Source organism: Ziziphus jujuba, chromosome 1, assembly GCF_031755915.1.
Source record: "Ziziphus jujuba cultivar Dongzao chromosome 1, ASM3175591v1".
NCBI lineage: Eukaryota > Viridiplantae > Streptophyta > Magnoliopsida > Rosales > Rhamnaceae > Ziziphus > Ziziphus jujuba.
The window spans coordinates 44300418-44328303 of record NC_083379.1 but is presented as its reverse complement, the minus strand read 5'-3'; the positions used below and the strand labels follow the sequence as shown (position 1 = coordinate 44328303).

General features: G+C 32.2%; 4 protein-coding genes and 1 pseudogene across 4 annotated transcripts; 3 read left to right on the top strand and 2 right to left on the bottom strand.

The window, feature by feature from the left end:
* The first annotated feature begins 63 nt into the window (after positions 1–63).
* Positions 64–5702, top strand: LOC107435049 (ATP-dependent 6-phosphofructokinase 6). Its single transcript, XM_016046588.4, has 13 exons — positions 64–449; positions 1378–1424; positions 1536–1575; positions 1772–1834; positions 1913–2050; positions 2282–2440; positions 2571–2624; positions 2796–2864; positions 2985–3114; positions 3815–4080; positions 4619–4667; positions 4763–4917; positions 5250–5702. Exons 1-13 carry the CDS (start codon positions 189–191, stop codon positions 5436–5438), a joined length of 1620 nt encoding a protein of 539 aa, XP_015902074.3. The 5' UTR covers positions 64–188; the 3' UTR covers positions 5439–5702.
* An 80-nt stretch (positions 5703–5782) lies between these two features.
* LOC107435035 (uncharacterized) lies at positions 5783–13183 on the bottom strand. Its single transcript, XM_048475051.2, has 15 exons — positions 12278–13183; positions 11464–11519; positions 11034–11092; positions 10791–10862; positions 10253–10336; positions 9634–9741; positions 9247–9309; positions 9015–9095; positions 8724–8789; positions 8324–8479; positions 8080–8157; positions 7950–7988; positions 6878–6960; positions 6590–6662; positions 5783–6148 (listed from the first exon to the last, which is right to left on the bottom strand). The coding sequence occupies exons 1-15, from the start codon at positions 12976–12978 to the stop codon at positions 5978–5980; spliced, it is 1890 nt and encodes a 629-aa protein (XP_048331008.2). The 5' UTR covers positions 12979–13183; the 3' UTR covers positions 5783–5977.
* Positions 13184–15537: 2354 nt separating this feature from the next.
* Positions 15538–18940, top strand: LOC107435033 (putative disease resistance protein RGA3; annotated as a pseudogene).
* LOC125420951 (putative disease resistance protein RGA4) lies at positions 18004–18813 on the top strand. The gene has a single exon (XM_048468634.1). The coding sequence runs from the start codon at positions 18004–18006 to the stop codon at positions 18811–18813; it is 810 nt and encodes a 269-aa protein (XP_048324591.1).
* A 259-nt stretch (positions 18941–19199) lies between the features above and the next one.
* Positions 19200–20390, bottom strand: LOC107435044 (uncharacterized). Its single transcript, XM_048467628.2, has 2 exons — positions 20134–20390; positions 19200–19600 (listed from the first exon to the last, which is right to left on the bottom strand). The coding sequence occupies exons 1-2, from the start codon at positions 20332–20334 to the stop codon at positions 19412–19414; spliced, it is 390 nt and encodes a 129-aa protein (XP_048323585.1). The 5' UTR covers positions 20335–20390; the 3' UTR covers positions 19200–19411.
* Positions 20391–27886: the final 7496 nt, after the last annotated feature.

The following is a 27886-nucleotide window of genomic DNA, read 5'->3' as shown; positions in this document are numbered from 1 at the left end:
GTTGTTGTAAATAAATTATTATTTTATAAAAACAAAGTCCACAAAATGACTTATATTATTTCCTGAGAGGTGATCAAATACATAAAACTATTATTAAGTAAACATCTAAGGGCCGCGAGATCAATCATCGACGGCTACAAATATTGCCTCTCAAAATCTTCGACACTGCTTCCAAATGCTGTGATAAAATGGATTCCACCATTTCAGGCTCTGCTACAATCACCAGTCCCAGTTTCCGCTGCTTCGATCCTACAAACTCATTCCCTGATATAGTTCCCAATCACAAGCGCTACATCTTCTCCAACTCGCTTCCCAATTCCACTCCCAGAGAAAATTCCAAGGCTACAATGGGAATTTCTATCAATTCCGAGCCTAAAGTCGTTGCCGGTCCCGCTGGCTACGTTCTTGAAGATGTTCCTCACCTATCTGATTACATCCCTGATCTTCCTGTAATCTCTCTTTCTATCTCTCCCTCTTAACGGTTCGCTAGGTTGACTAGAAAATCTAGGGAAAGAAAGGAAAGTGAATTCTTCAAATTTGACGTCTGGTCTGATCGGTGTCTTTTTCAGTAGAAACTTATATATATGCTTTACTGACTTTCAGTTGGTTTCTTGTTTTGCCATTTGCTTTGCATTTTGTTTTCGCGGGAAAAAACAGTATAGTCGGTTATAGCTAGAAAAAAAAAAAGTAGCTTTTTTTTTTTTTTTTTTTCCATATTAATTGATCGACAGCCAAACAGAATTTTTATGATTATTAAATTTCATTCAGAATTGAATCTCAAAGAATCTGATTTTCTTTTAAATTAGTTTACTTTTTTTTTTTTCTTTTAAAACTAATTTTTTTAATAGCTGGTTGCTAATTTCGTTGATAAATTGTTATTATTATTATTTGACGTTGCTCTTTGTGAAGTTAACGGGCTTATGTGAATAGGTAACACATAAATTTCGGAGACAGGTTTGCTTTTTTATTTATTTATTTTTTCCAAAGTTTCTTTCTCTTTGTTTTTAAGTAAATTGTGAAAACTAGCAATAAAAAATAGAACTAAGAAAGCGGGGTTTTGGTCGGGCTAACACTTTTGATTTGTAGAATTCATCTAGGTAGTTTACCATTAAAAGGACCTGGAACAAAAAATTTGTTTACAATGCAACAATTTATGAAATAAAGCAGTTAATTAATAATTTTGGATGTAAGAGTCTCTTTGAATTGTTTGTAATATGCTTTTTGTATTTATTTTTGGTGACTAAATGCGGGTTCCAATCTTCCAACACTTTACTTTTTTATTTTTTATTATTATTTTTTTGTGTTTATGGAAAAGCATACTGTTATGGGCAAAAAAATTCTAACATATAGATTTCTTCTTTATCATATATCATGCAGACACATCCCAATCCATTGCAAGATAATCCTTCTTATTCAGTGGTTAAGTGAGTATCATAATGATCCTAAGTTTGATTGTTTTTTGAGTTTCTTGATGGTTCAATTAATATTACAACATTGAAGCTACTAACAATTGAATTTATCTGATGTCTGAGCAGGCAATATTTTGTTAATGTCGGTGATACAGTTGCAGAGAAGGTGACTATCTTTTTGGGGTCTATCTTTTGAATATAGTCATTTGGATGTTGCTTTGCTTTTATGGATTATATCAATACGGAAAATGAAAATTTTCCTATTATTCTGCATTTGTGGTTGTTATCATAGTGACTTGGAAGGATTTTCTGAATATCTTTGTGCAGCATTTTCTGATTCTACTCCATTTTCATTTATGCAGATTGTTGTTCATAGAAGTAGCCCAAGGGGGACACATTTTCGACGTGCCGGACCCCGTCAGAAGGTTTTATCTTTTATAAAATCTTCTCCTCCATTTCTTCTTTCTTCATCTATTATATCAGATATTGAAACTGTTTCTCAGGTTTATTTTGAATCAGATGAAGTGTATGCCTGTATTGTAACGTGTGGTGGTCTATGCCCTGGTCTAAATACAGTAATTAGAGAAATAGTTTGCGGCTTGTATGACATGTATGGTGTCCACAGAGTTCTTGGAATAGAGGTATGAACAATCTTCTGTTATACACATGCAGACACATTCCAAGTAACGTATTGAAGATTCTTGGAATTTTTTTCCTTGGCATATTATTACGATTTTTCTGTTCTCATATCCTTTTGAGATCCCAAAGCAGTGTGTGCTTTTATGACTTCCTTGGGGTTGATTCATATTCTGAATATCTTTAAATGTGTGGTTAAAATGTATTGTATTTGTGGGATGGTTTTGTACATGTAGGGAGGATACAGAGGTTTTTATGCAAGAAATACGATCCCTTTAACGCCAAAGGTTGTGAATAACATCCATAAGCGTGGTGGAACCATCCTTGGGACATCTCGTGGTGGTCATGAAACCTCAAAGATAGTGGACAGCATTCAGGACCGGGGCATTAATCAGGTATTTTTTGTCTGCCAAAGTTTTGATCCATATATTCATTATATACATGGTTGGTTCTGTCCTGTTAAAAAAAAAAAAAAAAAAACTGTATTTACAGACTCCTGAGAAAAGATGACACAATGCATTTCAGGTTTATATAATTGGAGGAGATGGAACTCAGAAAGGAGCTTCAGTGATTTTTGAGGTAATACAGTTTGATGTGGAACTGTCACAGATCTGGATTGCTGCACTTGCTAGGAATTTTGCTGATAATCAATGTTGACAGCATATCAGGCGATTTAAAGTATAATTTTTTTTCTAAAGATACAATTGCTGGTTGAGATTTTAGTATTTACCCAACACTTCAACTGTGCAGGAAATCAGGAGGCGTGGCCTCAAAGTTGCTGTGGCAGGAATTCCAAAGACCATTGATAATGACATTCCGGTACTTATCATAACACGACATCTTTTGAAATATGACTGAAACACTAACCCCATCCAATACAAATGAATGATTCTATCTTCAAAGTGTCTCAAGTTGGATGTTATTCCCATTCTGATTCAGGTTATCGACAAATCCTTTGGCTTTGATACGGCTGTTGAGGAGGCTCAACGAGCTATCAACGCTGCCCATGTTGAAGCTGAAAGTTTTGAGAATGGTATTGGTGTTGTCAAGTTAATGGGTCGCTACAGTGGTGAGTTCTCTTCCTCTTAGTAATATTATAGTTTTGGGGCTGAGGGTGATTGAAACTTGACTGTATGAGAAGTTTACTGCAAGATGGTGATATGTTGCCATATTGGTTCTACTTAGTGGCTGTTTTAAATTTTTTTTGGGGTAGAATGGCTGTATCGAATTTTATGTCTTCCTTTATACACTGTCAATTTGTGTTAATACTCTTTTTTACCAAAAAAATCAACCAATAAACTTATCACTTTTCTGGAGCCTTCATTTTCTCCCTCCTTTTTACTGCTATTGTCCTTGATCTTCTTTACTTATACCTAAACAACTTCATACAGCCCTATCTTGCATTGTCATCATTGAAGAGTCCAAAGTGATTACGAGGTTTGATTAGAGTTATCCCATGGTCATCTACAACTTAGACAGATAAGAACAATTGGCCTTGCCAAAAATCTGATTCTTCATCTTTAGCAAATTATTCATGTTTGGTTGATTTTATTAAGCATGGCTATGGCTTCTACAAGTTGTGCAGGTTAATACATGCAAATAAACCATCTTTATAAACTAATACTGTATGTTTGAATACCATCGATAATTGCATGATTCTGTAACATCAACAACAATTAATATCATCCAACTAGAAGAGGAAATTTGGTTGTATTTGTTCATATTCCCTTGTGATTCTAGTATTCTTACAATATTACCTACACATGCAGGATTCATAGCTATGTATGCTACTCTTGCCAGCCGAGATGTGGATTGTTGCCTGATTCCGGAATCACCCTTTTATCTTGAAGGGCGAGGAGGACTTTTGGAATACATTGAGAAGAGACTCAAAGAGAATGGGCACATGGTTATAGTGATAGCAGAAGGTGCAGGCCAAGATCTTCTTTCTGAAAGTATGCGTAGTTTGCACCGGCAGGATGCTTCTGGAAATAAGCTACTCCAAGATGTTGGTCTGTGGTTATCACAGAAGATTAAGGTGTGCTTGCTGCAATATTTTCTCTGTGATTGTTGTTAAGTGTTTCTGTCTGTGGTTATCACAGAAGATTACGGTGTGCTTGCTGCAATATTTTATCTGTGATTGTTGTTAAGTCTTTCTTTGCCATGTCGAATGTGTGTTGGTTGGTTGGTGTTGTGGTAATTTTCTGTTCTGCCATGCATGTTACCACAAATTAAGATCCAGATTAGCATCGTCCCTATCTTAAATGCATCATAAGCTACTGGTTTTATCTACTTTCCATTTCACTTTTGAAAACAAGGGCAAAGACAGGATAAAAAATTCTAAGATACGGTAATACCATAACGTGGTCATGGTGACCAATGTGTTGGTTCCATTGAAAACTCTTATTCAATGCATGTAGAATCAAGTCATTTTTTTTATTCAAAGATTATATTCATATCAGTGGCTTTTCATTGTTTCATATGGAGAAGAACCTTACTTTCTCATGTTGTAGACGTACCTATTTTCCACATCAATAGGTTTATTTTTATTAATACTTTCTCTTTTCCTGCTGTAGGATTACTTTGCAAAGCGGCAAAAGTTGACTATAAATCTCAAATATATTGGTATAGCTTACGATCCTTGGTAACTTATCATTTTGTACAAGTGAACATCCTAGAGCAGTAGCCTAATGGAGCAATTAATTTTTCATGTGTGACAGATCCAACATACATGATCCGAGCTGTTCCAAGCAATGCATCAGATAATGTCTACTGCACTCTCCTTGCTCACAGTGCGATTCATGGTGCGATGGCAGGATACACAGGCTTCACAATTGGCCCAGTTAATGGAAGGCATGCTTACATACCATTTAATGTAAGTTCATTATGCTTAGCAATTTTTTCTTTATTGATGTTCGGCCTCTTATTTAGTTAGTCAAAAAAAGACACTGCCTGCATTCAGAAGGTGGTTTATCACTCTTACTCATAATGGAATTTTTGATAAATTATTGCTGCTTGTTTAATTTACTTTTGTTTGTTTACTTTTGCTGAGAGCTGATCGTTCAGTTGATGGACTAATTGCTCAGAAAAAAATTTATACTTATATATATATATATATTTTATTTTTTATTTTCTCTGTTGAAAAATGTTTCCTACTTTTAGTTGTGTGCAGTTATATGCTAAAGCCGAATATTTGTTATGGTGCAGAGGGTGATAGAGAGACAAAACAAGGTAGTGATAACAGACAGGATGTGGGCAAGGCTACTATCTTCAACAAATCAGCCAAGCTTTGTGGACCCTAATTCTAAACATTTCCTTGGAGACCAAAAAGAGGAAGATACAACATCCCAATCATTAGAAGCGCATAACGGCCCTAAAGAGAACAACAATGTCTAAGCGAAGTGACATGCTATTAATTCTCTTCCCCCCCACCCCCCAAAAGTTCCTATATGGCGCCCTAAATCTGGTGGTGTTTTATGAGGTTTTAGGGTGAATAAGCCCTTGTTTGGTAAGAGATAAATGTTTGGTAATCATAGCTGTATAGCAAAATATTAGAGGTAAGACATTCTAGGTTAAGCAGTACCAATGTATCCATTAATATATTTGTGGATCAAATTGGTAATCGGAAGTTGGGAATACTTTTTTCCTTTGTTGCTTGTTTATGTATTCTCTTTTTGCTTGTGCAAGTCGTAATGGTCCTTTCTTCAAGATTTTCTTTCTTTAATGAAGAAAGTGAGACAAATTAGAAACTTGGAAGCCTTATATAACTATTTTAACATTTTGCATGATGTGTAGAATGGAAATATTTATCGACAAAACTACTACTAATGAAAGTCGAACACTATTTTTTAACCGTTAATGACAGAGAGAATTACACCGCACTCAATTATATACAAAATCTTTGACAAAATTTGTAAACAGGAGATAGCTTCCTTTCAACGTGATGCGAAGATAATGTTTATAACCTCCTTCAGATTGCTGCAGCCGATGACCTTCATACTGTCACTACCTGGAATTGCCTGGAATTTCTCAGCTGCTTTTGGTACAATACACTTTTTGTAACCTAGTTTTGCCACTGCGTGTATCCTTTTGTCCATTCTCGGTACCTGAAACAAATGAGAAAAAGCAAATTACCACATGGTAGACAATCACATAACAAGGAAGAGACAAACGGTTATATGTGACCCAGTAAATTTCCAATTCATTGTGCACAAAGATTATATGCGACAGGAAGTCAACAAACATAATTTTCTTATTAGTAATGGAAAATAATCAAAGCACATTACAATAATGTCTTATCAAGCAATAAAAGCAGACAACGTCTAGACCTAAATATTCCCGCTACAGAAGCCACTTCTATATCAAGCACATAACAATAATGTCTTATCAAGCAATCAAAGAAGACAACATCTAGACCTAAATATTCCCGCTCTAGAAGCCAATTCTTTATTTTAATTAGAAACAGTACCCACTGTTCAATAAGATGGAACATCGGAAATGTGGTTAAAAGGCAGATGAATTGCAATAACAATAAATCATACACTTACCATGCGGAGCTCTCCTCCAAGTCCAATTTCACCAATAAATGCAATGTTATTAGGAATGGGGAACTCCAAGAAACTGACGATAAAGGATCAAATCAAAAATATCAGTAAGAAAAAAAAATATAAACAAAATTTGCAGATCTCTCTCTCTTATGTTTCTTTATTTTTTATATTGTTGGTCAGAGGGAAAGTGCGTGGTTAAGAAGCCTCCAAAGAAAGCTCATATATGGAGATTTTAGTTAAGAAGTGAATAACAATATAAAGTAGTTTTTATAATATAAGATCACATGCCTGCTACATATTGCTACAGCTATTGCAAGATCCCCAGCAGTCTCTTCGAGCGTCAACCCACTAATAACATTTAAAAAGATAGCCTAGAATGATAAAAACACGGTAAAGATATTGAATGAAAAACACAAAACAAACACACACATAAAACTAACTAACAATAAAGATCAACTGCATTTGGCATAAACACAATAAAAAATGAACAATCAACAAGTGGTTGAGCAGGTATGAGCTTTAGCAATAAACAAAATAATTCCATTTGTCTTCTAATGCAGACTCTAATACTTTGTTTGTCCATGAAAATCATCCTACTTCTAACAAAATGAATAAAAGGACAAATGACATCCCTCCTACATGCTTTAAGAACTCTTTTCAATCAAAAAAACAAAAAGAAAAAAAACACTAACGCATTATTATATGCAAAGAAATACAAAACTACCATTTTAATACGCAACTTTAATTAGATCATTGATGTTCGTAGTCATGGAATCAGCTTCTTTACATACATGCACAATCGATGATGAATCACTAACCATTGATGCCCATAATTTGATTTACATTAAGTCGTATCTCTTTCGATAACTTTTCAAGTCATTTCAGAGGAAGCAAGTATTTGGTGTAAGGTCTTTTCTCCTATACATTGAAGCAAAATTCAATAGAAATATCTTTATAAAACCATGAAAACTTGATGTACAACAACATTTAACACCAGCCATATCATAATAACAGGTTCCCTCAAAAAATCTCCCCAAGTCAACCTGAATGGCCTTGAGCACAACAATTTAACATTATTGTATTTGAAATAATCAAGTGAATTCTTAAGTTTTTCTTGTTTGAAATTTTAATGAACAGCACTGCAAGGGTTTTCTTTCTTATAAATATTTTTCCCAACTTCGTTATAATTTTTCAAACTTCCTTCCTATAAAAACATTCTGAAAATTTTCATTTTTCCTTCAGGAGATTTCAAATACTTCCAACATTTACCAGAAATAATGACAGAATATCAACTTACATGCCACACAAAAGAAATAGCTATTGTACTAAACTGGAGAGGTAAAATGGTAAGCAAACTTACATTCTCTTGGAGTTTTAGCCCAGCTTGCTTTATAAGAACCTAAATATAAGAGAAATCGAGGGGTAAGAAAAAAAGATACTTAAAACAACATGTATGGGGAAGTCTAACATAAATTCAAATAAATACTTACTGCAATAATCATGTCTGCTCTACTTGCTGGAATCCCATTAACCTGCCGTTGAACTCTTGAAATAGATGCACATAATGCCTACAAAAAGAGCGTAATACTCAAATTGATATGTTTAATGATGGTACTGGGATACATGAATCATAGATAAGTTCAACGTGAATAATGTCAAGTCAATACAACAGACACTCAACGAAATTCTGCATAAAAATACTTTAAAGGCTGTGAATGTGTCCAGCAGAGTCACCTGAATCTCAATGAGAAAAGTTCGAGATCCATCCATGATAACAGCAACAGCTAAACCGGCTAAAACCTCTGAATCTAAGTACTGCTCACTTAAAAAAAGCTCACTGGGGTTTGAAACAGCTTGCAGTCCTGATTCTGACATTTCAAAAACTCCTAGCTGGCATATCAAACCTATTATATAAGTCCTTGCTCATAATTTTAATTTCATTTTACAAAGATGGTGAAATAATATGTAATATTTCTAGCCCCTGCTTAAACACTTCGTAATTAACATATCTTTGCGTATTATTTAACCCAAAAAAGGAAATGTAAAACCAAGATTCATATTGGTAGCCAGGAAAAACAAAAGCACGGAATAGACAATATTAATCATAGTCATAGCCTCAGTCACTAATGCATACCTCATCAGTAGATCCAAAACGATTCTTCACAGATCGAAGTAATCGATGAGATGAGTACTTCTCCCCCTGTGAATTGACATGAATATACCAGCAATCAATGTCATGCATCCAGCTAACCTTTCTTAAAATGTGCACATAAGATATGATGCATAGGATAGTGTACTTATACATTCTAGTATATGATGCACAAGATGGTGTAATTCTACTTATGAGCTAAAAATATAAAGTTATTCATGTTTTAGCTCTACAATGTACCATCTATCCGATAAAAAATAGTAAAAAGATACCAACTTCCATATATAAAACAACATCTACAATATGCTCCAAAACACGAGGTCCAGCTAAGTCTCCAGATTTTGTTACATGCCCAACCTGAAATACAAACAAAAAGTAGAAGACCATGATTCAGTTATTATTCCTTTTTTTTTTGGGTGGAGTCCTACACCTAATCCAAATAATAATTATGAATTATGGAGAGAAACAATTAACACAAACCAAAATCTTTGAAAGTATATATGCTCACCAAAAAAACAGGGATATTCGTCTTCTTCGCCACACGCAGCAGAGCTGATGTGCATTCCTTTACCTAACACAGAACAAGCAGTGTCATCATCAGCAAATATAGTCACAAATAAAATTAGTTAAAAAAAAAAAATGCATAATTGGTACTTTTTCATAGTTTCATCTTGGTACAGTTAGAACCATCTAACATTTCAACTATATAAGAATCTCATTCTTAACAGGCAAATCAAGAATCTAATCGTTGAAAGTGGGAAAAAACTTAAATTTGAAACAGGACAACATTATGCGTACCTACAAATCATAACCATCATCAAGAAGAAACAGGCTACTGAGTATTTAACTGACAGTAATAAGTCACATGTTGTAGGCTTCATGTAAAAAGTCAAACCTGTGATAGCCCACCAGCACTTCCAGTCACTCCTTTTAAATAAACAGTCTGAATTGAATCAATAATCAAAGCTTGTGGGGAGTAACGCTCAACTGTATCTAATATGTCCTGAAATAAAACAAAACTATCAATTAATTTGCTTTATCTACCAATGTTCCAGATCATAATATCTAAAGTACAATATATAATCTTATAGTAAGCATATGGACTCTAAGTTCTTATCATAATTCTTCCCTAAATCCAAGGCAAAAGAAAATTTAAAGTTGGAAATATATCTTATATAATACGACTTTTTCATATAATCTAGACAAAGCGCTTTTTGTTTAATCTAGTTGGTCCAGGAGTCTTGTGATTTTTGAATTCCAAAAAGAGAAAATCTTCATGCTACATCAACTCTGCATAAAATTCTATAGCTGATTCACTGCTCAAGGAGTTTTCAGATGGCATACAGAAATTCACAATGTAGGTCCATAACAATTATAAGTTGAATAAGAGTAATGCGTTTTTCTTTTTTTTTTCTTTTTTGTGTGTGTGTGTGTGTTGCGTGTGCCCTAAGAAAACAGAATAAGAGTAAATGTTGATTAAAAAGGCAAAATTATGTAATCCAGGATTTTTCCACCTCAATATCAGTACTCGAGTATAAGAAAAGGTCCTTGGTTGCAATCCTCAAACGGTCAGCTCTGTTTCCAATCTGCTCAAGACTCTACTACCAGAAAGCAAAGTGAGTTAACCCACATAACACTGCTAAAGTAAGAAAGACATGATTTGTAGATCATGGAAGATTAATCTCTCTCCACATATTATAGGCTTCCAAAAAGTGAACCAGCATAAATAACTCCCGCCCTAATGCAAAAGCTTTAAAGCTATACTTGACAGTCGAATAGGAATTAACATCAAAAAATACTTTTTGCCAATTAAATATACATATATATATATATATATACACACACATATATACACTTAGGCATACAAAGCAAAAGTTATTTAAAAAATCCTATGAATAGGGAATTTTTTTCATTTTCATGCCCCATCTACACACCTGCTATTTGTTAAGAAATTCGTATGCTAATATTTAATGAGTGACTGTATATTATATTATATGCAGGGGAGCCTTGAAGCAAGCATAAAGATGGACTACTATTAGACAAAATGCTAACCTCTTCACCAGAAACGTACAATACCGAAGCTGCTTTACCAGGTTCATGCCTTTCAGCTATTTTTCCAGCAATCTTCCACATTTATGATTCAGTAGTATTCAATAAGATGAGCAAAAGAGCATGAATAGATGAAAAGATAACTTTAAGTACAGCTAAGGTGTAGAAGGTTAATTATCCTCAGCAACATGAAGTCACATCTATGCTATAAATTAAATCAAATTCAATCTCAAAATGCATTACCACCTGCAACAAAAGTGTACTCTTCCCAACACCAGGATCACCCCCAACCAAAACCAGAGAACCTTCAAATAAAAAAAGATAAAAGTTGAAATATTTAATGACAATCACATGAAATATGAAATTGAATGTCTACACTAAAAGTGCTGACAAAACAAAACCAATAATAATAAAATATAAAAGAAGGAGAAGCAACTAAGACACTTTTTTCAATATAGGTAAGTAAGATCAACATGTCCAGACAAAATAGCTCGTGAAAAGGGATTGACTGCAAATTATATTGAGTGATCACGATAACGACTTTGGAATATCAAGTTTTAGTATCATAAAAATGATTATCAGATAAATTTCCATCATAGTCAAAAAATGGTTGAAGCAGAAACAAATATTTTTCGTTGGTAATTACTGGAAGAAAAATAAATAACTTGGACAGAACCTGGTACAAGTCCACCACCGAGCACTGTTGAAACTTCATCTCCGAAGGGTCCAGACCTAAGTAGTATGCATACTAGTAAGCATGTATAAAATCATAAAGAAGTAAAACTTCTATCCCTGGGACAAAGTAAACATATGAACTCCATTAACTTGTAGATAAGATATACATCTCTGTAAGAATGAATGATGCAAGTTTCCTACCATCCAGAGAACTATAATACTTTCACATATTAAATAAAACTACCAAAACTCTTCCAATAAAAAGTAATACGGAGAAAAACTCAGCATTTTTCTTTCTTGATGCAAATGATTACTTCAGAAAATGCATGAAACAAATTCGGGAAAAAATAAAATAAAATAAACTTAGTAGAATTTATGAAATTAACAAGGTTACTAGAACAGGTTGAATGGAAAAAAACTAAATAAACCAAGCAGCAAAAGGGTTGAGTCTCACGGTCCCAATATCAACAAAGTTCAGGATTTTCCAAAACCTGTTTAACCTATCCCGATTTAAACCCATAATTATCGACTTAAAGAATCATCCAACAGATTTCACTGGCAATTCGACAATTTGAACTTCAGAACTAAAGTTACCAAATGATATGAAGTTACAAAAGAATTTGTTAATTGTAGATGACGCTTTTTCTCATTCATTAAAAAAAATCTCCTCCCAGCTATTTCCAACATACCCATTAATTTGAGATAACCTTAAAATTTCCAATAACCTTAAAATTTCCTTTATTGTAAAAAAAGCCACAACTTTACAAGGAATCCAAAAAAAAAAAAAAAAAAAAAAAAAAAAAGTAACAACTTACAAAGCGATCCGCCAATCCATCTGATTTTTATCCCGGTTCACATCCGTCAACCGCATTGGAAGATCCTCATTATACCGAGGGAGCCAAGAACGCACCGCTTCCTCTGAAACCTCAAACCCAGTAATTTTATTCCTTTCACCAGAGTTCACGTCTGTAAATTGCTTCATTGTACCTACAGCATGACAAGATCGGCAAGTCCCCCACCATTGCCCGGCAACGAACCCACAACCCGAGCATACCCAAGAAACCTTATGCTTCCCCTTCTTCCTATTGCCCACTATGCCCTTAAAGCTCAACGGCCCAGATCCCAGTTTCGTCTTCTTCGTCCTTTCCTCGGCTAAATCCTCAACCCCATCTCCAAAACTCGACAAACCCATGTTGGTTTCTTCACCTTCCAGTTTTTGTCCATCACCATTGTCGCTAACTCTCTGCGTTACCGTTCTCTCGGACACAGGGTCGTAAAAGCTCCAAACACGAGTCTTTTTACCACTTGTGCTCGAGTCGTTTCGAGCTTTGGGCTCATCAATAATGCCTAAACCCGACTGTTCAGAGCGGAGGTGACTACTCGTGGAGTGGAAATGGCGGAAAAAGCTAGGGTTTTGAACGGATTGAAAGGAGATACGTAACGAGTTGGGTATAAATTTGCGATCTTTTGGACGGAGAGGGCATATGTTGGAGCAGATTGCTCTTAGAACATTCATGTCCAATACTTGCAGTAAAGGAAGTTCGAAACCCTTATATATGTGTCTCTGGCTTGAGCGAAGAGACTTTATTTGTCTAGTTTATTATAAGAAACCCGCGAAGTAGAAGTTCAAAACAAATAACAATGGAGGTTTTGGGTTCCTAATTGGATTGTTGAAAGTTCAGGGAACAATTCCTAATTTCCCTAAACCTGTGTGGTTTAGTAAACAATTCCTCAATCTAAAAGTAGCATACATACTGACATCATCGCTGGCTTCTACCAAGCTTCAAGTTTTTATTTTGGGTTAATTTATCTGATAATTTATTTCAAAATATTTATAAGATTGAAAATGGTTAAAATGATACAAATATATTTACACGAAAAAAAACAAAACTTTGTTATTGAAAATTATAAACATTATCATATTGGTATATATACAAATACATATCTATTATATGAAGTAAATATTTTTTAATTTTAAATGATAAATATTATATATTTCATTTAATATTATTGGGCTCTAATCCATATTGGTTTCCGATGGTTTTTAAATTTTATATTTCAAAAATAGCTATTTAATGTATTTCTGTGCAAATTGGTATCAACTAGGCCATTACATTTTAGATTCTCCAATTTAAAACAAATCTAAACATTGCATTTTGATCTAATCAAATATTTGACAACCAATAGTTAGAGGTTAGGAGTGTTGAAATGAAATTTTTAAAAGAATAAAAATTTAAATTGCAACAAATTATAATTTTTAATAGTAGTTGAATATGACAAAATTTTGAGCAAAATGCAACAAAATTAAACTTTATGGTCCACTTTAAAAATTAAATATGGTGCAAGTTTCTCAAATTAAAAATATTAAAATGTAATTAACAGTTTTATTTTTGTCAACAGAGTATAAATTGAATTGAATATGGTTTTGGATTATTAGATATCTATTAATTTTGATTGTTTATCTCAACGAAAATAAAAAATCTGGATTGTTTAAAATTTATAAAAAATGAGTTTCTAGTTGCATTACCATTTGAACTCAATATAGTTCTATTATTGATTTATATTTTTATCTACATTTAAAATTACTATTAAAGATATTTGTTAACTAAACGTGTTTAAATAATTTCTTTATAAAGTCTCATTCTTTTTCTCAAACATATATCTATCTTATACTCCATTAAAAATTAGGATTACAGAGATAACAATTATTCATAAAGTATGGAAGCTCAAAAATATGAAAAAGTAATATATATTTAGTTCTTTTCTTTATTTTTTTATTTTATGATGATTATTTTAGTTTGGATTTTTTTTTTCTAGTGATTACGAACGACCAGTTCGGATATATTAAAATTTATTTTTTTATTTAGAAGTTTAAAATTGAACATTTTTTAATTGTTCAGAAGAATCCATTCGAACATTATTGAAATGTTTAATTTTTATCTATCGAACCTTTTATGTAAGTACAGATATTAAATACCATACATTATGAAACATGCCCTTTTTTTTTTTTTTAATCGAAGATGGTTTACCAACAACCACGAAGTTATATTTGATCTGGTATATTAAAATTCATTTTTTATTTAGAAGTTTAAAACCGAACTTTTTAATAGTTCAGAAAGTTCCATCCAAACAACATTATATTGTTTAGCTTTTATCTGTCGAATATTGTATGTATACACAGATATTAAATACAGTCCCTTATGTAAAAAGAATTGCATTTTCAGAAGTATACATCTAAATAAAATGAAAACGTTAATAAATTCAAAACTAAACATTTGAAATTTTGAATGGTATGAATTAAAGATATTTTAGGAATAAATAATACTGTATTAAATAATTTTACATTTCTTATATATTTTATGTAGTAATGTATAAAGAATGGAAATATAAAAAGTAATTTTAGAATTATAAAAAGAATCACTCTTATAAGAATCATAAATTTCAAACAATAGATTTCTGTAGACTGTGTGCGGTTTTTCACGAGAAGCATCCATGGACATTTCATCCTTCACATTCGAAGGTGACCATTTTTTATTTATCTTTTTGTGTTCTTTTTTTCTCAAGCATGTACAATACAAAAGTTATAGTTAAAATATATAAGCCATTATGAGGAATCTTGTTATTTATTTTTTGATATTAAAAATGTGGGATGTGAACTCTAATCATCATTAAAAAGAATAATAATAATTTTTATCATTGAGATGTCTGTGTAAATATATAATTAAATAGAGAAAAAATATGATGAGCAATGCATACATTGTTTTTTGTTTTAATTTTTATAACGCAGTTATCATCCTCATATTGAGTACAAAATATAAAGTCAAACATTAAAAAAGAGTAATTATATTAGGAAGCCAGCTAATCTGAGTTGATCTTTCGAATTACAACTATGCCATCCAAGCTGTATTTTGGAATTGTAAATGGTTTGCTTTTGCTTCTTTGGTAAGCAATGCATGCCAAATTATCCACACTAATTCTCTAGAAAAACAAGTTGGTTGATTGGGAAAATATACTGAACCGGACCAAAAAGAAAAACACTTTCTTTATATATAGTCCAGCTGATCATTGATCGAACCAAACTTAATTCACCGAAAAATACAACAGCAGTAAATAATAACATATATAATTTACATTGCCGATTATGGTATTGTAAGTTAATTGATTTGGTGCAGAAGACGTAAGAACATATTTACATATTTAATTAATTAATAGGCTCAAATAAAGCAAATCTTATATCTTCATGGTGTACATATTTGCCTCTTTTGACTTGTTCCAAGCTCGACCATGCCCGGGTTTGATTGCATCAACGCGGCATTACGCTAGTTGATCCATCCTTGTCTTGTGTGTGTGTGTGTGTGTGTGTGTGTGTGTGTGTGTGTGTGTGTGTATTATTAATTTCAGTTTGTTGGTATTTCAGACAAACCTTTTTGTACTGTATAGAATCATCGTTTCTCATACATATCCTATTACTTTCTTCCATTTTCTACCATTCCAAACATGGTTGATGCTGTGGTTTCTGCACTCCTAGACCAATTGCTTTCAATCATCCGTCAACAGGTGGAACCAGATATTAGATTGGTCATGGGAGTTGAAAATGAAGTTACGAACCTCGAAACCAATCTCCAAGCCGTTCGAGCTGTGCTTGTCGATGCGGAGAAGAGACAATTGAGGGAGGAAGAGGTGAGGCGATGGCTAGATGAACTCAAAGATGTGTCCTACGAAATTGATGATGCATTGGATGAGTGGAGCACTGCCATTCTTAAATCAAACATTGAGAGACAAGCAAAAGGAGTTCAAAATTCTCGGTCTATTACCAAGAAGAAGGTATGCTTGTCTTTCCTCTTCCCCTGTTTTCCTTATAGCCAAGTCAGCCAACTGGGTTATCGTCTTGATATTGCTCACAAGATAAAAACCCTTAATGGAAGACTTGATGATATAGCCATTAGAAAGGATAGGTACAACTTTAACACAACTACAAGAGCCATAAATGAGCTTGAACGACCAAGGACTACCTCTATTGTTGATGTTTCTAAAGTACTTGGTCGAGATAAGGAGAAGGAAAATCTGATAAGCAAATTATTGTGCGCAAGCGGAGAAGAGAAGGACCTCCTGGTCATCATCTCTATTGTAGGGAAGGGAGGAATTGGGAAGACAACTCTTGCCCAACTAGTGTACAATAATAATGAGGTCAAGGCTCATTTCGATAAGAGAATATGGGTGTGTGTTTCAGATCCTTTTGATGAGGCCAAGATTGCCAAAACAATCATTGAACAACTCTCTGGTAAAGAACCAAAACTGGTTGATCTGGAAGCTTTGCTGCAAACTCTTATTGAATCTATTAGCAATAAGAAAGTTCTTCTTGTTCTCGATGATGTGTGGACTTATGACCATCATAAATGGGAACCACTAAAACAAGCTCTCCAATTGTATGGTGGTTCAGGAAGTAGAATTTTGTTGACTACAAGAAAGAAGGAAGTTGCCCTTAGGATGGGAGAACCAGATCATCTGACTGAGTTGGAAAAGTTGTCTGAAGAGGAATGCTGGCTATTGTTTAGTCAAGTAGCATTTTCCAGAAAAGATAAATTAAAAGAGAAAGAGTGAAGAAATTGGTAGGAAAATTGCAGCCAAGTGCGCTGGCTTGCCGCTTGCTGCCAAGACTTTGGGAGTCACATGTACTTCAAAATGAGCACAAAAGAATGGCAAGACGTGTTGGAGAGTGAGCTATGGGACCTGGACTATGCAGACATGAATCTTTTCTCTCCATTGCTGTTGAGTTACTATGATTTGTCCCCTGCAGTAAAACGTTGCTTCCCGTATTGTGCCATTTTCCCAAAAGACACTTTGATTGATAGAGACGATTTGATCCAACAATGGATCTCACAGGGATTCCTTGATTTGAAGAAAGATATTGCGGAAAAGGAAATGGCAGCTCTCAAGTGTTTTGAAAGCTTAGCAATGCGGTCTTTCTTACAAGATTTTGAAAACGATATTGAATGGAATGCCGTCCGATGTAAGATGCATGATATAGTTCATGATTTTGCACAGTTTCTCAGCAGAAATGAATCCTCCATCACTAGGATTGAAAATATTCAACAATTATATGGCAGGAGAACTCGTCATTTAAACTTGTTGTTTCCATCTGAGGCAAATGAGAGCCTTCCAATTCTGAAATCAAAATACTTGCGGACTCTGGTGGTCTCAAACATTGCTGCCATAAACAGCTCCGATCAGTTTATGCATGTGAAATGTCTCAGGACATTAAATCTGAGTCGGTGCTTCATCAAAGAGCTTCCGCAGAACATCGATGAATTAGTACACTTGAGATATTTGAATTTGTCTCATAATCTTGAACTGAAGGAGCTGCCAAACACAGTGGGAAACTTGTGTAATTTGCAAACCTTGAGACTTCTCCATTGTTATAGTCTTGAAAGCTTACCTGAAACGGTAGGAAAGTTGATTAGTTTTGAGGCAACTTTATACATTTGCATCTTACCGTCTGCGCTGGTTACCAAAAGGAATTAGCAGATTGTCTTCGCTTGGGATGATCAAAGAGTTTCGAGTACCAAACAGCAACAACAATGAAGCATGCAAACTGGGAGATTTGTGGAACTTGGACAATCTTCTACAGCTTTACATACGAGGATTAGGCGATGCAGAAGAGCACGTGGAAGATGCAAAGCAAGCACCACTTAAGAATAAGAAAGGGCTGCTCAACCTGACACTCTACTTTTCCAGCAGTAGCAGAAAAATCCATGAGGATGTACTTGAGGCCTTAGAACCGCATCCAAATTTGGAAAGTTTGAGAATAGCTTTCTTTGAGGGCTTTACGGTTTCCCCAAGTTGGCTGATGTCTCTAACCACCTTGAAGAGGTTAGTCATGTTGGATTGTAGTTGTGAGGTTTTGCCTCCTCTGGGAAGACTACCATCCCTTGAAACGCTTGACATATTGGCTTTGGAGAAAGTAGAGAAGGTGGGATCTGAATTTTTAGGTATACAGGTTGATGATAACCATTTGTTCATCAACTCTCCATCATCGCCATCATCAAATACTTTATTCCCAAAATTGAAGAAACTCCGTTTTGAACGCATGGACGCATTGCAGCAATGGGTTAGCATACCCAGAGGGTGTAAGTCAGAGAATCGTCATCTATCTTACAGAATAATGCCGTGTCTTCAATCCCTAGAGTTTGTGTCCTGCATTGGTCTGGAAGAACTGCCGGACTTCCTCCCAAGAACACCGTTACAGAATTTGATCATAGAATGTTCTTGGGTTCTCGAAGAATGTTGCCAAAAGGGCACAGCCAAAGAGTGGCCCAAGATTTTTCTTATCCCAAACATCCAAATATCTTGAAAGAGTTATGATCAAACACTTAATTCTTTTGTTTGCTTGCTTTTTCTTTTTTCATTTTTCATTTGGTTGATTATCTATAGGTTCGAGCATGTACATATCAATGTTTCAATGTTTTCTTTATGCTGTATACTAATGTTCTTAATCTTACAGTGAATATGGAAATTAAATATTATCAAAAGGAAAAGAACAATTTCTTGCATTGTAACTTGTCCCCAGAAGCGATAAATGAGAAACAAAAAAGCGATAAATGAGAAACAAAATCCCATATTTATGATAGAGAGAAGGATTGAAGTACAAACACATACCAATATATTGGTTATATTCAAAATGAATTATTCCAACAGTTGAAGATAGAACCCGATTGACAATTATCACACTTTACGAAATTGATAGAATATATAAAATGTTAATTAATGCTATTAAAAATAACAGTGGATGAGATAATAACCATGTAAACTTCAAAAAGTAGGCAACACTTTTCAGCAGGCAATTTATACAACTTCCATCCATATTCAAAAAGGAAAACAGCTAACAAAGATGTTGCATAGCATTTAAAAATGACAACAAATTACAAACATGTAACAGACACCATCCCATCTTATTTGTGTTGTTCTTTATTATCAGGTTGAGAGTCAGTTTGTTTTGGAATTGGCTGGATTCTGACATATGGGTTCCTAGTCAAGGTCTCTCCTCTCAAAGCAGCAACATAACGGTCATTTGTGTCCTCTTTCCTCTGCAGCTCTCCTAGATATTCAGCCAGTCTCTCCCTATTCACTTGCCCCATTTTCTGTGTTCACATTATCAAACATGTCAGAAGCTGTAAGCACTGGGTGTTTTCTATGCAGAAACCAAAAGCATGCCTTTTACTTCCAAAATTAAGACAGTGTTTTCCTACATATTACCTGTATTTCTATTTCTTTTTGCATTTTCATACATTTGAGTTTGGTATTATGTGTAATTAGGAACCCAATTCCAACAAAACAAAACAGGGTCTAATCAAGTAGTGCTAAATAAGACAAGACTTAACAAGGAATCTTAAGGAAAAACAACAAAAAGAAAAGTTAATCCTCTTCTACTTAAAAGAAGAAATTTTTTTAAGAACAAAAAGTGAAATCTTGAATCTAATGTCTGGTATCACATGTTTACTAATCATTAAGCATCCAAAATTACTTTTGGCTAATATTTGGGATTCTGGGCAACCAAACAACCAACGGAGATTTCAGGAATTGCAGAAATAAACAAAGTAACAGATTTAAATTAAATCGCACAAAAAAAAAAAAAAAAAAAAAAAAAAGGAAAAGGGAGGGCGAGGAAGGTTACGAGGGATTCGGGACGGGCGTTGCGGCGGAGTTGGGCCTCGAGCTGTTCGTTGCGGGAATTGGTGACCTGCATAACACAGTAGCCGATGACACCCGGAACGACGCCGCATACGGTGGCGAATGCTAAAAAGAAAGGCTTCGAGTCCCTCGTCTTCCTCACTAGCCATCTCCATGTCTCGCTCTTCTCCCACAGTATCGACATCTCTCTCTCTCTCCCTATTCGCAAAACCCCGAAAATCTCAAATTTCTTTCTTATAAGTAAATGACCTTGTTATTTATAGCTCGGACTTTGATGGATTCATCTTGTGGCATCACGTGCTTGATGCTGGGCTTAATTGGGCCAAAAATTCATTTACCCAAAGTTGGATCAGTCTAAAATCCATCTACTAGTGGATCTCTCTCTCTCTCTCTCTCTCTCTCTCACACACACACACACACACACACACACACACACACACACACACACACACACACACACACACAAAATGTGGATATTAACCATCCAGTGATCAATGTTGTGTTTGCTTTCTATATATATACATATATACTCTCTAATCCCACCATATGGTTTGCGATTGATTTTGACCAATATTTATATATAGTTTTGATTAATAAGTTTGACGTCTTATTTATATTTCGAAAATAAGCATGAATATACTCATTGATTTACTTAGAAAAATGGAAAAAGAATATACTCGTTAATTTATTTATCAAAATATCATTTTAATATTATACAAAAAGTATAATTTTAACTACGCTTATAGCATACTCTATCGTATCTTTAATTTTGGCTCAATATTATATGGGTTTTAAATTTATATTAGGTAACATATCCAATTTATCAAAGTTTTAAGCAAGGTATTGATATGTGTTTGTATCAATGTTGGTTACCATCTGATGCTCTAGCTTTCTCTGAATTGGTTTACCCAAAAAAAAAAAAAAAAAAAAAAAAACACCTTTCTCTGAATTGTAATAATGTGGTGGCAAAGAGATCCATTGACAAGAAAAAGGGGCATCAAGGCAATCTGTTTGTGGAAAAACCAAGAGCCGGCAATCACAGCGATCAATTACAGTACATGTTCTGCAACTTTGGGACGATTTCCTATCATCCAAGGTTGCAGAACAAAGTGGAAAGAGTGAAGGAATTTTTTTTCAGTTCGATTCAGAGGAGTCTGCTATGGCAGCTCACAATATTGCTTCACATGATATGGTGGTTAAAGGGGCAAGGAGTTGTAAGGCCTCCATTTTTGTTTTGTTTTTTTGTTTTTTTTTTTTTTTTGTTTTCCTCTGTTTCTTCGTTATCTTCTATATAAACATGAAACAGAGAAACAAAACAGAGAGCTTGCGAGCATTGCAAACAGTCAAAGCAGATTCCTCTGAATCGAACTAGACAATTTCTTCAGCTACCTTGCAAACATAGCTTAGTCCCAAACTCAAAGAACATTTACTGTAACCGACCGCTAGTGATTGATGGTTCAAGGTTCTCCACATACCGATTGGCAATACCAGTTTTCCTTGTTAGTGTGTCTCTTTGTCAACCACATTATAAATATTTATGAAATTATGATTAACAAAAAGCTACAACACTAGATGCTGATGCCGATCAAAGTAACACAACCACAAATATTTTATCTTTTAAACTTCTAATTTTCCAAACTAGTCAAAAACTTTTCCTCTGATCACATAGGGACATACATAATATATACTGTCATAAACAACGGCTATAAAGCCATTAAGGGAAAGACTACTAAACAAGAGAAATCATGTCCATGATTTAAGGGCAAATTAATTCTTACAAGATTTTGCCATACATCTTGATGTGATCCAACGGCATTGCAAGATTGTCTCCTTGAATTGTGCTCTGAGATTTGAGGTCCTCCTTTCATTGGCGGTCTGTTCGTGGAAAAACCAAGAACCAGCGATCACCAGTGATCAAAGTACAGTACATGTTCTGCAACTTTAGGACAATATCCACTCTACCAAGGTTGCTGAAGAGAATGGAAAGAGCAAGGCTTTTGGTATTATATGGTACTCTTCAATCACAGCAGATTCCCCTGATCAATCTAACAGGAGAAAACCAAAACCCCTTGCTCTTACCAATCCTTCAGTTACCTTGCAGCATGGCTTTAGTCAAAAAAATTTACACAACAGCATGTTCTTCAGCTACCGCTAGTGATTGCTGGTTCTAGGTTTTCCACAAACAGATTGGCAAATACCGTTTTTCCTTGTCTTTGTGACCCACATGATAATTTAGAAAAGCTGCAGACTTAGTAAAATGGATGGCGTGAAAGATATAACAGAGGGAACAAAAATACAGCATACAAAGTACAAAAAGCAAAAAACGAAAGGTGTTTTGGTGGAATAGAAATTGGTTAATTTTTATTTTTTTTTAAATCTTTTGATAAAGGAAATTTTTTTACTCATATTATGTCAATTAATGAGGATTAATTAGGACTAAATAAGCAAAATAAATATAGATTGCATGATAAAATAATGAATACTAATTTTATAAGCTTGCAAAAGATCAAGAAAATAAAACTATTTCTTGGGCTACAACACTTTCATCCAAAGTTCAAAAATTTATATTTGTGTTAATTAATCTAAAAAGTTATGGCTAGTTAAATAACATATAGATTTTAAATCCGACAACTGTGGAAAAAAAAAAAAAAAAAAAGGAGAAAGAAAGAAAGAAACATCAAGAAGAGGATTTGCATTGTTCTGGCAAAAGCTAAATATATATAGTAAGGGGGAAAAAAGCAAAGCTTTTCATAAAATTAAGAAAAAAGGCGACAAAAGCATCTATATGTTTGTCAAAGATCTATAAGTACTGTATTTTTCACAGTTTTGCAGAAAGAAATAAAATATAGATGGAACAAAATACAAGCAGAAAACCAAAAAAGAAAAAAAAAATGTATATATATATATATATTATAAATAAAAAAAAGCCGAATTCTCTAACAACGCAAGCTAGAAAAATCATCCTCAAGTGGAACCAGTAAAATAGTTGAATCAACTTTAAAAAAATATATAAAAAAAATAAAAAAACACAAAATTAACAAACACAGAAAGCTGAAAAAAGAGTATAAGAAAAAAATACTAATAAAAAGATGCATGGTTTTATGGACACAAAAACAGAGACCCAAAAAAAAAAAAAAAAAAAGGAAAAACTTAACAACATATGAAAAACAAGAAACCGTGGGAAGAGTAAAAGAGTAATAATAATCACAATAATAAAAAAAAAATGCCGGATTTTATAAAGAAACAACGGGGGAAAAAAAAAATAACAAACCGTATCCTATTGCTTTTACAATTTGTAGAGCACTAGTTTTAAAAATAAAGAAAACAACAAACCGTATCCTTTTGCTTTTAGAATTTGTAGAGCACTAGTTTGAAAGATATGTGGATCAAAAAGCTATCAAACGCAGATATTTAGAATATTAACCAAAAAAAAAACAAAAAACAAAACAAAACAAAACAGAACGAGGATATTTAGATCATCAACAATAAAAAAAAAATATTTTGATCAACAACAACAAAACAAATATTTAGAACTTATATTTCTTTTGCAACGAGGATATTATCAAAGTTGGGAAAAAACTACAGAGAACCAGCCAAATTTTCTAACAAAGCAACGTGGAAAAATCATCCTCAATACCACTAAGGAAGAACCAGTAAAATAATGAATCAATTTAAAAAAAAACATAAAATACATAAAATTAACAAACATGAAAACTTAATAAAAGTATGAAAAGCAAGTAAAGTATACTAGAAGAATCAAATAAGTATAAGAAATAATACTAATAAAAAAATGCATGATTTATAGAAATATAAACAGTTAGAAACAAAAATACATAAAATTAACAAACATAAAATACCAAAAAACTACGGAAAAAAAATAAAAGTTTACGAGAAGAAATACACAAGTAAAAAAAAGTAATTATAGTAACAATAATAAAACAAGGCAGGTTTTTTTTTTTTTTGATAATTAAATACAGGATTTTATAAAGAAGAAATAGAGAGTAAAAAAAGGGAGTTGTATCCTATAGCTTTTAGAATTTGTAAAGCACTAGAGTTTCAATAACTCTCTGAATCAGTGTGGTATCAATGTTACTTGATAAATACTCAATCCAAAAATCATTTATAAAGCTATCCAAAAATTAATCCTTAATGACTTATATCTAAATTTTAATTAATTAATTGATTATGTGTATATTTATTTTTCTTTTAAAAAATATCTTTATCTATTTTTTTATTTTTTTAAAAAAATTAAATTATTGATAATGTTTGTTTTGTTGTGTCACAACTTTGGAAGCAACAAATAGCTTTTTGGATCGTGCTTATTTCTTCTTTTGCTGGGTTCAAATCCTAATGAATTAATGATGTGCATATTTTTTTCGTTGTTTTAAAAAAATAATAACGATTGATAATAATACATTTATATATATTTTATTTTATTGAGTCACGGACAAACAACTTCTATTACAATGTCTATTTTTTTGCTTCTATTTAAATCTTAATTAATTAATAATGTAGATATTTATTTTTTTCCTTTTAAAAAATTAAGAACAACTAATAATAATGTATCTATCTATTTTTTTAAAAATATGTTATTGATAATATAATTATTTGGTTGAGTTTTCCTGTCTGAAAGTATACAGCTTTCTGTGAATGCTGCAACCAAAGTTATTTCTCCTTTTTGAAATACGAAAAATCGTTGCAATTTTATGATTAGCTATTACTAATATACTAGATTTTTCATTTTAGTAATTACTCCTCTTATGATTTTGTTGACTTTTCTATTCACTTTTGATCAAATTAAGCACATGATATTGTTGTAACATTCTTGATACAAAACTAAACAATATTGATTATTGTCATATGAAAAACTAAAAAAGCATCATATAGATATAGTGGTGGTCTTGGTCAAAGATCTATAAGTAATGTATTTTCCACAGTTTTGCAGAATATATTAAAAAGAAAAAAGAAATCCCATAAATCTATATATATAACACTCAAGCAGTCAGTGGGAAATATGCATATTAAGGCATATATAAATATAATCTACCCTAAAATCAATTCAATAGAAAATATCAAGACAAATAATATATATACATATATATATATATATATAAAGCAATAAATAGATAAAACCATGTGTAAAAAGATAAGTGTCTGGTAGAATTTTTTTTTTTAATCAAAAATTATATTTGAAGGCTAAAAATTATTTTGTTAAAAAATAAAGATATTTGACAAAAGTATATTTAAAGGTCAAAAATTTTTTTTATTAAAAAATAATCAAAAGTTAACAAGTATTTGTTGATAAAAAAAAAGAAAATTAAAACTGTTTTAGAGAAGATAAAATTTTATATTTTTTTAGAAATTTTTTTTCTTTTTATAGTTTATATGAAAACTTAATGAGTATTTAATATAGTTTTTTTTATCTTATATGAAACTCATTAAGCATTGAATACAACTTTTTATTTAAAGCTAAAATTTATTAACTTTTTAAGAATAATTTTTTTAAAAAAATATATATATTATACAAAGCTATTCAGATTGAAGTTCTATTTTTATCAACTATATTAAACAGATCCTTAATATATGTTAACACATATGATTCCGTTGAAGTTATGCCAAGTAAACCTAGAATAATAACAAAAAAAAAAAAAAAATGTTAAGGCAGGGTACATATATATTTATATATATATACTATCTACACCCGTACTCATATAGAATTCTAATACGCTTAGGTGAGCAAAAAGATATAAAGTCCTAATACGGATGGAATTTATATAAGTAAAAAATTAAATTAGTAGCACAAACGATATATGTGATTTAAAATATATTTTGTTGCACATAGTTTTAATAAAAATTGTTAAAAAAGTATATATGAGATAATTATATATATAATTTTTTGAAATACTTAAAGACACTCTTTGGTATATAGAATATGCCTAGACTGGTATTGGATTGGAATATAATGAGATAAAAAAATAATACAATCTTATATTTTATGTCAATAGAACATGATTATTATTATTTATATATAATAATTATTAAAGCGAATATAAGTGGTATCATATAAACTATAATTTCTGAATTAAATAAAATAATTTAAATTAAATATTAAATATAATAAATAAATAAATAAATCTTTTGTCTAATAATTTTTTGAAAAATATATCTAATTACTTTATTTTTCTACAATTTTTTTACATAAAATTTTCATTTATAGCATAAAAATTAAATAAAATAATCACAAAGCAGTGTGTTTTAGATTTTTGAAACCAAATGAAAATAAAAAAAAAGAAAGAAAAATAAATGAAATTAGAAAACAAAATAAAAAATGAGGTAAAAAAAAAGTAAATTAAAAAAATAAATGAAATAAAAGAAAAAAAAATATAATAAAGAGTCAAATTATAAAATAATAAAAAGAAATTTATAAAATATATATATATATATATATATATATAAGTTTCAGCTTTTCAACATCGAATCACTGCTCTTAGGCTTATTGGGCTTGTCAAATATGAATCCTGCAACATGACTGGGGATGATATGATCCACTAAGAGGCGAACTATTTTATAGTTCCAGATTTCTTTTATCTCATTCATATTGTCATTAAATCTGGGTTAGGGATTTAATCCAATCCCAATTCTGATTCCATCTGTCTAACACGCCGGGAAAGAATAATGATATTAATGGCACATATATATATATATAGTTGGAGGGTAGACTCAATTAAGTGGGCGGATATGGAACACAAATATATATATATATATATATATATATATATAATGGTTTCGTATCATGCGAATATTTGATGTTCCACACAACTGTCCCTTAGCTTCCATGACAAAGCTTTGAAGAAGTGGTATAATATACAGATATAATAGAGGGAGTTGTATTAATTATTTTGGTGGCATGGCATGTATTGCGAGTCCAAGCAATCCAGCATCATACAACTTTCAAAAATCAAACTCACAATTTTCAGGAAGTTTCCTTCTCACATGCATGTAATAATATTCTTTTATCTTCTTACTATTAATTAATTATTAATTACTAACTAATGTCTTATTTCATCAGATCTCCAGTCTAAAGTCTGAACTGGCATATATATATATATATATATATATTTTAAAAAAAGGTCTAAACTCCCATATGGTAATGGCATTCAAAACACCTGCCATTCTTTACTCTCTTTACTGTTTTGCTATTACGACCTACCCACGTGTTAATACAGAAATAAAGGTTTAACCTTTGAATTATACTGTCTCCCAAAAAAAAAAAAAAAAAAAAGAGAGAGAGAGAGAGAGAGAAGCAATCATTGTCTCTTCCTTTTTGTCGAAAAAAGATTCTTTCCTTTTATTTTGAGCAAGTGAATTTGTTATTCCCATCCTAAGAATTCAAATGAAAATGTTTATTTTTTTGGTAAAAAAGCAAAATGTTTACTTTGCTGGTAGAAAATTATTCATTGCAATTGAAATATTCATAGTACTAGTAAGTAAAATAAGATTAGAAAAATATACATAAATAAATGTAAACATGAAAAAGCTTAAATTTTTTCTTTTTGTTTTTTGAAAGGATAAAGCTTTAAAGTTTTTGATACGAAAACAATTGAAGAATTGTTAATATTTTCTATCCAAAAAACAGAAGAACATAAAATAGTTTAATCTATCTTCTAATTTTGTGAAACAAAACAAATGTTTGTTGGGTTATTTCCAAAGAGGTGAATCCAAATTCCTGTTTGGAC